Here is a 16,045-nt window from a genome sequence, read left to right on the forward strand (position 1 = left end):
TCTTAGTAGTACTCATGTGCATTTCAAACAAAAGTTGTTAATTATAATGTACATGTATAATTATAAGGCTCTTCGTGCTTATCCAAAGGTAAAAATAACAATTTAAAATGACTCTAAAATGTGAACACCCGTACTGAAGCATGGTATTAAAGAGAAGGCTTAGTCCATAGATGTAATACCCTTCTATATGCATCTATGGTTAGTCCAAATAAGACTCCTCTACAAACTAAAACATTATGGCATTGATGACAACACCTTAAAATGGATAGAAGATTTTCTCACATCTCGGACACAAACAGTGATCATTGATGGTGTTCAGTCAGACAAAATAAATGTAACATCTGGTGTTCCCCAAGGAACAGTTTTGGGTCCGATCCTTTTCCTTGTATACATAAACGACTTTAACGAATACATCAAACACAGTACCCTCAGATTATTTGCAGATGATAGCATAATTTATAAAACAATACGAAACAAAGAAGACACACAAAAACTGCAAGAAGATCTCACATCAGCTGCAAAATGGGAGAAGGACTGGCTCATGTCATTCCATCCAGACAAGTGCTCAGTCCTTCAGATAACAACTAAGAAAAACCCATTAAATTTTGACTATACTCTCCACCAACATGTACTTCAAAAAGAAACATCCACAAAATATCTGGGAATAACTATACAAACTGATCTCAAATGGAACAAACATGTAAACAATATCACAGCTGCAGCCACACAAAAGCTGAACTTTATCAAAAGGAATCTAAAAGTCAACTCAAAAACAGTCAAAGAAAAAGCATACATTGCACTAGTAAGACCAAAGCTAGAATACAGCAGCTGCGTCTGGGACCCGCACACCAAATCTCAAACACACCAACTTGAGATGGTCCAGCGCAGAGCAGCAAGGTACACCTGCAACAGATACCATAACACCAGCTCAGTCACTGAAATGCTACAAACTCTAAATTGGGCAACACTTGAGAAAAGGCGAATTAGAACCCGCATCATTTTCCTCTACAAAATTATACATCATCTTGTTGCCATATATCCGACAGACCTACTTACACAATCTGATACAAGAACACGACAACATTCACATATTTACTCTTTCAGACCCATACAAACCACTAAAGACTCATACAAGTATTCATTCTACCCTAGAACCATCTTGCAATGGAACCTTCTCCCAGTAGCTGCAGTTCAATGTACTACTCTTGAAAGCTTCCGAGAACAGATTCCAATATCTGTTCTCAATAAACATCTTAACATTTAAATAAATTCCACAATGTATATAGTTTTAACCAAAATGTATAGTACAAAAACAGAAGAAAAAGAAGTTTTAAATGTTGAAATTTTTATTATTATTTTTGTATTTTTCACTGTAAATAAAATGTATATCCCACGCACACGCGGCATAGTAAAATCAGTGCCCGGCACGTTATCATCAGTATGTTGATGGAGTGCTGAATTATAAAGAAGAAGAAGAAGAAATAATTAATAATTATGACTTCTCCAAAAGTAAAAAAAAAATATAATAGCCTTTCAAGACGTCATAATTATTTGGACCAAATATAAGTATGGTACAGCTCATATAGATATATCGGCATGTATTACTAAGTGTGTTACATCCGAATATATAAAAAGTTAACCGTTGAATTAGATATAAATGTCAAAGTACCGCCTTCAAAACGGAGACTTGGATCACACTGAACAACAAGCTATAAAAAGGGCCCCAAAATGACTAGAAACGAGGAACACCTATGAACCACACCAATAACAAACAACCAGTTTTTCCGGCTTAAAAGAACCGTTTATTCTACAAAATTTGGTTATCATGAGAGTCGAGCGTAGCTGGGAAACAGTACCATTATATACTTCTTTTCCCACTGAACATTTAATTATAAAATCAAGTTTACCAACAACGTTGAAAATAATGGAACTTATACATTCAAATATTGAATTCGGTTCCTTACCTGGAAGATGAAGAACTTATAGAATTGAGAATGGTGGGCTAAATCTAAAGAAAAAGATAATGGGGAAAAAAAGACATGATAGAGGAAAATATGCCAAAAAAAGTTAACAGTAAAAATAATGATACTTAGATAAAAAGATTATAGAGTTATTGGCAAAAAATTTAAAGGGTAGAGCAAAATGACATGAACATTAAAGAATACAGAATCGGTAGTGAGGAGACAATCACATTGTTACATGCATGTCTGTGAGCATCTTCGCTAGCCAAGGGTTACGGTCCACTCCCGCTCTCTTCAAGAGAAGAGAGCGGGAGTGGGTCGTAACCAAGAGAAGAGAGCGGGAGTGGATCGTAACCCTTGGCTAGCGAAGATGGTCTGTGAGCGATGAAGCCAGAATGTTAACTCAAAATTAAGGGCATACGATACAGTTTTGAACCTGTATTTACAAGTTGATGAAAATTTGCATATAGGCTATTTTTTACCTGATTAGATCAAATATGTAATAAAAAATATGCCTTCATGTGCTACTTTTTGAGTAAAATGAGGTCGAAATTTTGTATATTTGCTCAAAATTCAGATTTGTGTCCGTATTTTCTTTTTCGAAAGAAAGACATAACTTTTTTGTTTTAAAAGATAAACACAAATTGTTTTTTGTTAAATAATCTGTAATTTCAGTATTGTATAAGTATCTTTAAAAATTATGCAATTTTTATTCCAAAATATCTCTATATTTATCAAATGTTCATGAATAGAGGAAAAAACGTCATTTTTTGGTGCATGATTATCAAAATTAAAAAAATTGCGCTATTTACAGCTTCATAAAATTTGGGTCACATAATCTACTTGCAAAATGAAACAAATTGCTGTTTTAAAAAATAGGGTTTCATGAACTCGTTTTCAAATTAAATCAGTTTGAATGAGAAAAATCAGTCAAAAAATGCATCTTTTCCGATATGTCATAGCTTGACGTCGCGAAAATAACATTTTACGTTAGCAACGTCATTACCTTCCCTGTAACTGTATCGTATGCCCTTAAGTCAATATTGTATCATCTCAATAAAAGTGTGAACAATAACCTAATATTCAAATAAAAGCAGGAAACTGCTATCTACAGAAAGCTTATAGTCGATTTTGTTTTAAATGTTCCGATGCATTGGTGTAAACTTGTCACGGAGAGCCCATTCATGAAGTTATGAGTGATTTGGTAATAATATAAAACAAATATGGGATATAAAACAGTATTCTAAAACACATAGTGAGTATTGTGTTCAATCCTGCGAAACCCTACTGGTCAAACAACCCTGTAGATTAGGTTTTGATAGGGTAGTCCGTGAAACAACCCTGTAGATGAGGTTTTGAGAGGGTAGCCAAACAACCCTGTAGATGAGGTTTTGCCCTGTCAATAAAATGAGATACATTTTTGTCAGTAACACGTTTGGTTATAATAGTTGGCCTACCTTTTCTAGGTGCCAAGGCTTACGAAAATTTTGCAACAACTATGTTCAACGTTTGAGGTAACTGAGAAAACATTCATATTGGCAATACAAATGCAGGGGCGGCTATAGAAATTGATGCTTGGTGAGAAACAACCATAAGCATTTTATCTTTTCATCTCGGCCAAAAATGATAATTTATTTTCCTCCCGTTTTAGGGGTAGACGCACGCTGTCGGTCGTCAACTCCAATGAAACCGCCCGTCATAACAATAAATAGATATAACCACTGAAATTCAGCGCATATGGATATTGAAAAATACCAGTCGATGGACACAACTAATATGCACCATTTTGTCTTATAACCATCGCCCATTTGTCGTAGAGCTTCACATTGTGACTGTGTAAGCAGAAAACGTTATAGTCTATACGTGTCTCACAATAATTTCTTTATTCTTTTATATTCTGAAAATATGATTTTTTTTCTTCTCTCTGATATTCATTAGCATATGAGCTATTGCATTTGAGCACGATATATTTGGCAATCATTGATATCATGATTTTTCCTTTACGCGATTTTATCTATTAGATGCCCACATCGCACACACTTTGTAAAAAAAGTCTTTCTTTTTTTATTAATAAAAATATTTTAAAGGTATCAAAATAGATAGTTACTTGAGGCTTCATATGGCTGTTCATGGTTTAAGTTTTCATAATCTTGGTTTTAATAATCTTTAAAGTTATTATTAAATTTTTTATGAATGGTCATTGAATATAGAATTAATGTCCGGTTACTCTGACGCAAAATGTAGAATATAGATATCCTTCAGTAAAAGTTATATTAAGTAATGATAAATTATTCATATTTTTATTAATTATCTTAAATGACGGCTTTATATTTTACATGTTACATCGAGTAAGTAGTCTGACTGATGTATTAAAAGAAGTGAGTGTTATGACCGTATAATTCGTCTTTCGTCACATTTTATCCGGCACTCCCACAGTGCAGTGATATGATAATATTCAATGAATCTTATGTGTCTATAATTCTTTTGGTTCTGTTTTGCCCAAATAACTTTTCCCCTTGTGTTTCCAGCCATCACTGAAAAGACCTCATCATATATGATATAGGAACCAAATGAGGGTCATTTGAAATGACCTTCCATGGCATATGTTATTACTTGTAAAACTGTACTGCTAATAGTCTTTTTTTATATTCTTTACGGGGAATATGACCTTTTTGATTTCAATGTGTACGGGTACCATGGGTACCTATATCCCATGGATGGTGATGCAAGACAGATTAAAAGATAAAGAAAAGTAATTTCTCCATCGTTCTTTTGTTGATATTTGAATGATATTAGTTGAGAATATAAATTATCAAATGATATCTGTTAAGTTTTAAGATTTAGCATATTCGTATCAAATGAGCATTTTTTTTTTCTAATTGTTCAATCATATCGAAGAATGTCAACATGAACCGGTCCCCTATGGTTTTTTTTCATCATATATATATTATGAGAAACAAATGAGGTTTATTTGTAGATGATCATCCACGGCCATAATATGTCACAGTATATGATTTGAGTTAAGGATGTTCTCTTCTCTGTTTAAAAAAATAACAAGCTTTTTAAAAGACTGTTATAAATTGAAAGTATATAAATATAAAGAAACTAAAAATGCAGAAAAAATGGAGGGTCCGTGTGCTTGTTTTCGAGATATAAGCCGTTGAAAATATGACGGGAAATAATTCTCTCTAGATTTTTCTGACACTTGACTTGAGTTATCGAAAGACATCTTATGGGAGTTATTTCCCTTTGAAAATTTAAGATAGGCGATTTGTTGGATGCATTCATACGTTATAATAACATTTAATTAATTAAACGGTACCAATTTTCCTGCACCAGATGCGCATTTCGACAATACATGTCTCGTCAGTGATGCTCGTGGCCAAAATATTTGAAGTTTAAAGCTTATATAAAAGATGAAGAGCTATAATCCAAAAGTTCCAAAAAGTATAGCAAAATCCGAAAAAGGAATCAGAGCTTTGCATGAGGGAGATACATTCCTTAATTTATAATAATTTCTAACATTTTGTAACAGCAAATTTTAATAACACAACAAATCCGTATTTTCATGCCAGTACAGAAGCACTGGCTACTGGGCTGGTGATACCCTCGGGGACTAACAGTCCACCAGCAGAGACATCGACCCAGTGGTAGTAATAACATTAACGGTACCAATTTTCCTGCACCAGATGCGCATAAGTTGAAGAGGCTTACAGTCTTTTAGTTTGAAGTCCTTGGTCCATTTGAAAAAAATTGAGGTCAAGGTCATGTAATAAATTTTGAATTTTGCTTGTTATCTTTATTCCAAAGAAACTGTGACAGTAAATGATATGATGTGTTTGCCAAATTACTGTTTACAAAAAGGCGCAACTTCAACCTATTTAAGTCGAAGAGTTTTGGTTAACCCTTATAGAAATTGTTTCCCCTTTCGTATTTGAAATCAGTATTTCTCCACAACCATACAAGTGATTGACCTGGGGTCTTTTGATTTGAGATCACTGACCTATGACCTCAAAATTGCGGTCAAGGTCAAAGGTCTATTTGACGTTCTAGATTTTGACCTTTCTGGTTCATTATAAGGGAGCAACCATTTGATTTTCTGGGAGGGGGGGCTATGGATTTTTTTTGGAAAAAAAGTTTGTTTCCAGTTTTTGGAGAAAAAAATAATTTGTTTTTGTCCTTGAGAAAAAAAAAAATTGTTTGTTTCACCCTCAGCTGCCACTATATGTAATGCTAAAATTGAAAGAAAAAAATTGTGTTCGACTTGTTGCGAAAAAAAAGATTGTTTCTCGCCGATGGCGAAAAAAAAAGTTCGAAAAAAAATTCATAGCCCTCCCCCCTTCCAGAAAATCAAATGGTTGCTGACTATAACAATTAAGTCTTTTGCATAAACCTATTAATCTTTTTTTTTTTTTATATCAGTTAGAAATACCACATTACATCAACACGGAGTGACATTTTCTAACATCGTTTGTCAAATTTCATTATTATTATCGAGGTGGAAAGACGGCTTCAATAGTTCTCTGAAGAATTGGTTTTTAATTCATATCTGAATTCAGTCCTTCCTGCTGGTCTGGCTTGTGGGTTTTAATTGTTTGATTGAACGCAAACAAATTAAGCAAACATACTCATAGTACACGTACAGACCTGTAAAAAGGTTTCATGCAAAACTTTAGCAAAATCTGCGACATAGCCCATTTAATTTTCCTTTACCTTAATATTTTGGGTAACATAAATCATAGAGGGACCATGAACGTATGATGTATATTCTATCTAAACATTTAATCCCAAATCAGCGACCTCGGTGGATATTTGAAGGCCGTTTAAATAGGGATGCTACAAAAACAAAAGTTCGATCTTGGCGATGCTTTTATATCCCCCTGGTGTCTACAGTACTAAGTAGAATTTGACGCACTTGACCACCCATCATGCGGAGGGTCACGCACGGTATGCCCTGGCTTAATCGACTTGTTTTCGCATCTTCCTTCCGGAGCACCTGAGATCACCCCTAGTTTTTTGGTGGGGTTCGTGTTGTTTATTCTTTAGTTTTCTATGTTGTATCATGTGTGATGTTGTTTGTTTGTCTTTTTCATTTTTAGTCAGTTTGTTTTAGATTGATGAGTTTGACTGTCCCTTTGGTAGGTCTTTAATAATCTATTTTTACCTTATGGTAATTAATATGATTGTGAGAGACAAAAAATGTTGATAACATTAATGAGAAACATATCGTCTTTGCAAAAGTATTGTAAAAAGATCATTTGTTTGATAAAAGAAAAAGCTAGAACTGATATCAAATCATTGGTCTAGTCAGACGTACTTTGCTTCGGCGACTTGCGTATATAGAAAAAAAAGAAGAAGAAGATGCTTTATTTCCATAAAATGGGCTCACAAGGAGCATGATATATTTAATATCATTACAATATTATTATTTTACAAATATAATAAACAATACAGTACACATAGTTACAAACACAAATAAGAGACAACAGTCTTCATGTATTATTATATATATATATCATGTATAGGAGTATACATAAAACCTTCGTCTCAGGCACACCTCTAGAAAGTAACAAAAAAGAACACTGTGAGTAGGTCGAATATATCTAGCCGAACTGCAGGAGGCACCAAGGGACAGTGCTATATGGCATGGTGGGTGCATATTAAACTGTGTATCAGGACACTAATGGTATGGTAAAATATTGTAAGAAGTTGCACATAACTGGTATGTCATCCTCGTGCCTGGTGCAGAGGAGTCAGTACTTTTTAAAGTGACACAACTGCAAGAGGCACCAATGGACAATGCTAATTGACATTCCAAAGTGCACATATTACGAAAAGGATAAAATATTAGCAGTTTGATAAAAAATATCGCAAACAGAAAGGTAATAGAACTTATACGATGTGTCCTATACCCCATCATGCCAACCTCGTGCCTAGTGCAGAAAGCCTGATTTAAATATTTATCTTTAAAGTTATATTTTGTCTTCATCAACTAACTCACAAACAGATATTAAGATATCAAGATTTTCTGCATTAAGAAGCCATATCAGTTTTTGGCTAGGAATCAAATGCATAAAGTTAGGGCATAGTGAGTTAATAGTGGAATTTAAACAATTTCTCAAGGACGTATTTAGATATGTTAGTTATACGTCCTTGGTTGAGATGATGTGCACGAGAATAAAAAATGTTTTTCATCATTTGAGGTGCACCTGAGACATATCCTGTCTTGTCGAGAGTACCCTGATAGCGACCTTGTTCAATTCTTAGTCTGTGAGAAGAAATACGCAATCGAGTGAAATTTCTCCTCTGCTCGGGCGATTGTAATATATATAAAGGCAAAACAAATTAAAAACGTCGCAGTAAGGTGTCAAAACAAATAAGAGTAGCCTTTCAAGATGTCATACTAAATTATTTGAACTAAGGGAGGAATCACCCCTCCCCCCCCCCCCCCCCCCAAAAAAAAACAGAGGCGGATTAAGCCTCCCCCCTTTTTTGAGAAAAATTTTGGTTGATTATATAGAGAATCACTGAAGCGTGACGGAAATGGGCCCCCTCTTAGGCAGTGGGCCCCCCCACTTATGAAAATTTCAAGATCGCCACTGCCCCAAGACTCGTCTTTTTCCAATCACATGACACTGTTGTTCTTCACTTGTGATAAAAATAACTATTAAAATTGCAGGTTTGGGGCCATCTGTCAAAACAATGGAAGAAACTCTTAAAACTTTTGTTTTAAACCATACAATTAGTTTGTTAGGACAATACTTGATTTTCATATCAGATTTGCATTCAAACTCCTATATATTTATTTCGAAATTTACAATCACTTTTTAACATTTCAAGTTCACTTGATCAGTTTATAGTGTGCCCTGAGCCATGTACATTGCATTCGTTGAACACAACAATAACACGTGTCAGTTTGATGCGCACGCAGTTTGGTTGCCATATAGGGCCTAAATAACCATCATAAATATTCATGATATTCCATATATGGTGAGAACAAAGGAAAATAAACCAATCAAAATCCATTTCAAAAACGTAAACACAGCTGCCTTGTGAACCAGCGAATGCGTTGTGACTGGTGTTTGGGTTGAACAGCTGAGCAGAAGGTGACGCAGATACATTATTCAGATCCTGTACGTTTATTTGGATTACATTTTCGACAGTTCACCTTAATTGTAACAGAACTTAGCTTAAGAAAGAATCGGTAAGTCATAATTTATGAAAATAATTGTTAGATTTGGAGAAATTTGCGTCGAAAGAGTTTGACAGTTGTGACCTTGTTTTCATAATGGCTTCGAGCAAAACTGACAACATCGGGAAATAGAAACATTCTTGCAGACCTATTTGATTAAATATTAATGCATGATACATTCTAATGTTATTGAAAAGAAGATTTTTTAAACAAGATATTTGATTTTAATTTTTGCAAATTTCACAACATAACAAATCCCTTTGTTTATTTTTATGGATCTTGGGGAACGATAGAGGGCGGTGACGCTTCTTCATTGATTTTTTTTCAAAATGAAATAATAGAATTTTGAAAATCCGTATTGTGATTTTCCTACTGAAATTTACTAAACATAAATCAGGACTGAGGTTATTATTAAAACAGCTGATCAATCACTTTTAGTATATTGCCAAGGTCAGTTCATGATAGTTTAAAATAGAGTTCTAATTTTAGTAAATTATGTATTCGATATGATAAATATTCATGAACGGTACATCAGCTATCTAATATATTCTTCTTATTTAATCAATATCTTCCTATGCTATCATCCTTATTATTTGTTCTGCTTACAATCAGCTTTTATGAAAATTCTGGCCTTCTTTACACTTTGAATATTTAAGTGTATGTAAAATATATGTATGCTTTTCAAACATTGCATAACTTTTAGCCAATCTATAGAAAGTGGTTTCATCATGACCTGCAATAGACTTAAAATATAGAAATAAGAAGATGTGGTATGATTGTCAATTAAAAAACACTTTACCAGAGACCAAATGACATACATAGAAGTTGGTGTCAACCTTTAAGCCATTTTTTATCATTTTTGTCAGCAGAAACAATGTTCAGCAGTGTAACAAGTTATTTCTTTGGTGGATCAACTGATTCAGAGCAGAACGATGTTGATCTCCAGACAAAGCCAGCACCAGAGAAAGATCAAGAGTGGATTCTTGTCGATTTACCAGGTAATTGGAAAAAATAATTATAACAAAAATCAGGGTTCTCACTAAGAACTTTTGAAGGCTCGTTCATTGTTACAAGGGACTCATCATTTTTGGTCTCAATGAGTCCAACAGTTGGAAAAGAAGATATTTTTTGCAATTTAATTTATCATTTTACTTTTAGTCTCTATATGACCTAAAAGAGCAATGAACTAGGATAATATATGTACATGTGTGTTCTGTCTATACACATTTTCAATATTGATACATCTTTGGACTCACCAGTTTTGAAAATGGTGAGTTCAGAACGAGATTTCATAAGTTCAGGACTCACCTTAGTGAGAACCCTTAATTAAAATATATCAATAGCAAAACTAAATGTAGTGATGTAACATTCTGTTGCATGTGTCAAATGAGAAAAAAAAAATCAACTAGCAAGCAGTTTATTTCAACAACACGTTAATTAGGGGAAAAAAAGAAAGAAAAAGAAAAAAAACACCAAACAGACAAACAAAAAAAGATTTAAAAAAAACATGAATACATTCTTTATATCCAAAATTTTAATGTACTACAATTTGATAACTTCTTGAGTGGTCGAGTTACAATCATTAATGTAGTCAAAGTAAATTGATTATAATTCTGCCAGAAATCTGATGAAAAAAAGGAATCACTGATACATGAAACATTCTAAAAAGTAGTCGAATCAAATTATTTTTGCTCAAAATAGATGAATTCTATATATATGTTGTAAATTCTTGTGAAAGATAATGGTGAAATTATTTTGGTATCAAAACTGCACAGTATCATTGTTGATTGCAGAGAAATCACCTGTGCCTTCTATAATACACACACCAGTATGTAGTGATAGTGAATCGGACAACCAACGAAGCTCAAACAATGGTTCTCCGTGTTCTCAGGGTTCACCTGTATCACGATACTGTTTACATTCTAAAAAAGGTTGTTATAATGAAAATTGGATAATCACACCTCCACCATGTTTTCTAGCAGGGGGAAGTAACTCATCAAATGTAGAGATGACGCCAATGGAAAATTTATTAATAGAACATCCAAGTATGTCAGTCTACAACAGTCGATGTTCAGGCAGCACAGGTGATGCAAGTGACTTATCTGAATCATCCAACGATGATCAGTCGCCCTCGGCAACAAGAAAAATCCTTCCAAGAAAAGTCAAGACGTCAATGGCACGACAAGATCCAAGGAAACCGAACGCAGTGGCAGCTAGAGCTGGATTGGTATCACAGATCCAAATGGTTAAAAGTTCTCAAAGATCTCTGAAACAATCTGACAGCAAAAAACTTTCACGTCATAATCTTCAACGACTCAATAAATCCTTAAACCACCAGATCGGAGGTGGTAAACCCTACAACAAATCAGGACGCATTCATTGTCCAGCTGGACGTAGCAACGCTCAGATGAAGCACTGATTGAACTCTTCCAAAATGTTAGCTATAAATGTTAAATTTTAGTTTTTAAGGTGTAAGAAAGTAGATATTTTATTCCAATTTGTGTAAGTTATTTTATTATTGTTGACATACACTTTGATCCTGTTAGATTATGTTGTTATTTGTATCAAGTTTTTACAGTGTTATAAAATAACCTCAGTTTAAATGCATAAATTTTAAACTTGTATGTAGTCTGCAGTATAGTCATGACTTTTAATGCTTTTTGATCTGTATTAAATCTTGCAACTTTATGATTTATTTTAAATTTCATTGCTTAAATAATTTATCATTAAATGTTCAAGTGGAAACACTTACCTACATTGTACATGTAACGTTTGTTATCTGTTTATCATTTTTTTCTGTATGTCTGATCAGTGACGATGTAACATCCATGTAATAAGAATTTTACTGAAAGGTATATTTGTTGTATATTGTACAGATGTATATAATGAAAAGAAATATCTGCATTTGTGATTTTTTTTAAAATATGTTATAAGACAATGTACATGCATGTAAAAGAACATATTAATAAGAACTTATAAATTTTATGTATTGATTTAAACAATGCTAAAAAAAGATGATAGGAAATTTGCTTATGAAAATCATATTCAGTATGAATGACAATTAAGTATAAGCTGTATATATTTATTTTAAACTACACGTGTTACAAATAATTTTAAACTAATGGAATTTGATGCTAAATGTGTGCAATAAATAGATTTTGTTACAATTAAATTCTAATATATTTATATCTTTTAAGGTAGAGTAGACTTTGAAAATGTATGTTATCAGGAAGTTTTTAATCTCAGAATGATTTTTTGTCAGGAATCACTGTAATATTTGTGGTGATCACCTGACAACAACAACTAAATTGTTTTATGTAAATTAGATTGAGAATTCAAACTCATAAAAATGTATATCACCCACCAGCTAACCTTTTTCTGAATTATTGAGTTAAGAAAATGTTTAAGAGCTAGATGAAAACTAGATAAATGTTAAGTTTCAAACCACCGTATGAACTGGTAATGTTTTAGAAATAGAAGCTGACACGTTTTGAATTTTAAACCATCACCTATTCACTTTTTTTTGTATACTTTTAATTTAAAAAATCATGTACAATTCTCCACATGTTTTTTAACCATATGATGCCAGTAATTTAATGACTTAAATGACATCCATTGTGAATAATATATCATAATTTTACCATCTCACATGTAAATATAAATCATCTATGCAGCTTTACATCGTCAGATTAAAATTTGATCAAATCTGTGATATATGATATAAAATTCAGTCAAAATATTCTCTACAATGGGTATAAGAATATATATGCGGGTCTTATGTAAATAATTAACTTAGAGCCGATTTCATTGAGTGTGTAGTCAAAGGTAATATCTTTGGTTAGCTTGCTTGTTAGCTGAACCGTGAAGTCATCATTAGGTCAGGTATACTTCCCTCTTTTTGAGGTAGCCTAGTCAAACAGATACATTTTAGATTGGTTATCTGCTGGACTATTCTTCTTTTAAAGGAGGGTAGTTTACTTGACCTAATGATGACTTCACGGTTCACCTAACAAGCAAGCTAACCAAAGATACTACCTTTGGCTCACACTCAATGAAATTGGCTGTAATTCTTGTAAATATTGATCTTCAAAGTCTCTTACTAACAACAGAAGATATGAGACTCAAGAGAATTGAGAAATACATCTTTGTTGATACTGCTTTAAAGATTGGATAAAAAGAAAAACATTGATTGCATTTGTTTTTGACCATTTATAGAACTTTAGTAGATACTTTTTTTTTTTTTTTTTTAAAGTTGTATATGTTCCAGAAAATATCCTGATTTAATATATTGTAACTGGTATGTTTGACAGTTGGAACACAATTTTCTGAGATCTTCTGGTGGAATCAAATGGCAATTCTCAAATAAGTTTTGTGGTCTGTGAAATTGACTAAGGGTTTTACAGTCCAAAACTTTTCCCTTCTTTTTGCTGTTGTAGAATGCACTTTTTTTTTCTTTTTTTTTTTTATCAAAATGCATTTCAAAATTTCTAAAAAATAAGGAAAATGTATGTCTTGAATGGGCAAAACAAGTCCCACAGACTAAGGTAGCATAAATATTTTATGCTATATTTATGCTAAAACATCCAATCTGTCTTATTTTTATCCAATCTTTAATCAGGCTATAGCTTCAACAACACAGTAAAAGATCTCAGTCTTATTTGTTTGGTGCATACTTTTAGTGAGATCCAGAAATGTGAGAAATAGTTATGTGGTCAGGAAATGTCTGAGAGCATTTTTGTTAAAATGTGAAAATGTAGCAATGAGTGAATAATCTTAACATTGAAAATCTTCAGCAAGCCACCAGTCATTTTGAAATGTCCAAATAATGTAATGCAGATTTTTTTTTACATTTTAAAAATATGATATATTCTATAATTGCATGTTCCATTTTTTAACACAAAAAAATGAATAAAAGAATTTAAGATATTAACAAAAATAAAAAATAAATTAAAATCTGAAACTAATGTGATAAAAAATGGAAAAAGGTAAAATCATATAAAAAAAATAAGAAAAAATGTAATAAAAATGTAATAAAAAATCCCAAAATATTTGTCATAGAATTTAAACATACATGTTTTTTTTGTATACACATACACACACACTCCTGTCTCCAATCTTCAAAGAAAGTGATTGTATTGGATATCAGTACTCCAAAGTTAGCTAACTGGTTTTTTTTATAACCTTTACAAGCTTAGTTACTATTTAGAGTAAATACAATTCCTTGCTTTGTCATAGGTAATAAAATCACAAATTTATTTTATTTTCATGTTCCATATTTTGTCAAATCATGGCCAAAACTTGAATGAATTACTTCAACATTAATTAAATAAATTTTAAAGGTGGTCAATGATCACCACCATCTAAGAAGATTTATCCTAAAAACCTGATTTCAAGAAACTTTCTTGCCTTTTTCTTCAGAGGTATCAAAATTTGTGTAGTCTTTTGTCGAAAAGTTCACTGAATAAATTTGGATAATACAAATAGTTATGTTTATCAAAGTTGAAATTGAAACAAAATGTGGTCATGTATTTTTTTTTTCATTGAAAAATGTAGTACATGTATTGCTATTTTGTCAGAATCATAAAATAATGTCAATCTTGTCAAGTTTAAAAGTCTTAAACTGAATTTTGATCATCAGTAGATTTTAGACATTTTTATTAGGGCTGAATCAGTTCCTTTTGGTAAAGTGATGTTAATTTGTGTATGATGTTGTGAGAGAGATATTAGGAAATTACTAAATGTGTATTTTATTGTTAACACAACAATAAACTTGTTGCAGTTTATCTTTTGCTTTTATTATTCATCATTTTGACAACTGATTTACAAAACAGAGTGCAATTTAGCTATATCAGAAAAAAATGTACAAATTATACATGCCTGTGGAAAAAATAACTCCATGCATTTGAATATATCATGCCTCCAGTACTACCACAGTTGAACTTTGGAATTGGTTTAGAAAATACATACAAATAAATGCACAATATTATGAAAACAGATGTTGTGTATATAAAAAAGAAGATGTGGTATCATTGCCAATGAATCAGCTCTCCACCGAGTGTGTCCATATGTTAAAAAAAAGTGTAAAATCAATTGAAATTTTGTCATTGCTACGGATAAAACAATGTATGGAGTAAATATCATTGAAGCAGGTGACCAACATCACAAGGCAACCAGAAAACAAAGAAAGTGGTCACAATATCTTTATTGATGATATCGAGCTCCAATAAAAAAATGTTAAGTTGTGAAAAAACTGAGCAGAAATTACCAGAGATCTAACATGAGTCATATTCAATAAATAAACATACACAATTTGGAAAGGAGGAGACAAAGTATGATTGCCAATGAGACAGCTATCCACTAGTGTTAAAATGAAGCAAAAAAACAATGTTGGGCTACTGTACAGTCTTCGACAATGAGAAAAACCCATACCATTTTGTTAGCTATAAAAGCCTGGACATGAAAATGACATACAACTCCTGTACTACAGGACCCTGACATTTTTACAACCATGGAAGTAATAATTCACAGACCTTTAGAGGTATGCTGCATCCATTTACAAGACTAATAAACCACACAAAGCTTGATATGAGTTTTTATATGAAAAATACTCAATAAACAATTAAATGTATAATGAAATCTACATAATTTTTTTTACCTCTTGCATTCCACAAAAGCTACACCAATCTGCTGAAGAAAAAATACAAGAGGTCTTCTAAAGGAATTGATTAGAAAAGTTATACATTTCTATCACCTACACATGTAATCTTTCAACACTTTGGGATCATTCATATATATAGGGTTTTTGTGTATGGACAATGCTATTCTTCCAGTAATACAGGAAGGAGGACAGGAGGAACAAACAAATATCAGTCATATAATACATGTATTAGCT

At 32.4% G+C, this 16,045-nt stretch overlaps 1 protein-coding gene across 4 annotated transcripts; it reads left to right on the forward strand.

Moving 5' to 3' along the window:
- The first annotated feature begins 8,985 nt into the window (after positions 1-8,985).
- LOC139523912 (tumor protein p53-inducible nuclear protein 1-like) lies at positions 8,986-14,936 on the forward strand. 4 transcript variants are annotated; one of them, XM_071318309.1, is made up of 3 exons: positions 8,986-9,165; positions 10,023-10,151; positions 11,133-14,936. In XM_071318309.1, exons 2-3 carry the CDS (start codon positions 10,028-10,030, stop codon positions 11,570-11,572), a joined length of 564 nt encoding a protein of 187 aa, XP_071174410.1. In that variant the 5' UTR covers positions 8,986-9,165; positions 10,023-10,027; the 3' UTR covers positions 11,573-14,936. The 4 variants fall into 4 exon arrangements, with proteins under 4 accessions (XP_071174410.1, XP_071174411.1, XP_071174407.1 ...); XM_071318310.1 differs by having other exon boundaries at positions 8,997-9,165; positions 10,020-10,151; XM_071318306.1 differs by having other exon boundaries at positions 8,997-9,165; positions 10,947-14,936.
- Positions 14,937-16,045: the final 1,109 nt, after the last annotated feature.

Source organism: Mytilus edulis, chromosome 5 (genome assembly GCF_963676685.1).
Source record: "Mytilus edulis chromosome 5, xbMytEdul2.2, whole genome shotgun sequence".
In the NCBI taxonomy this organism is placed as follows: domain Eukaryota; kingdom Metazoa; phylum Mollusca; class Bivalvia; order Mytilida; family Mytilidae; genus Mytilus; species Mytilus edulis.

Coding starts and splice junctions, on each gene's coding strand:
- LOC139523912 (XM_071318306.1), top strand. CDS start 10,028: ATGTTCAGCAGTGTAACAAGTTATTTCTTTGGTGGATCAACTGATTCA. Junction 10,152..10,946: donor GATTCTTGTCGATTTACCAG/GTAATTGGAAAA, acceptor TGTTGATTGCAG/AGAAATCACCTGTGCCTTCT.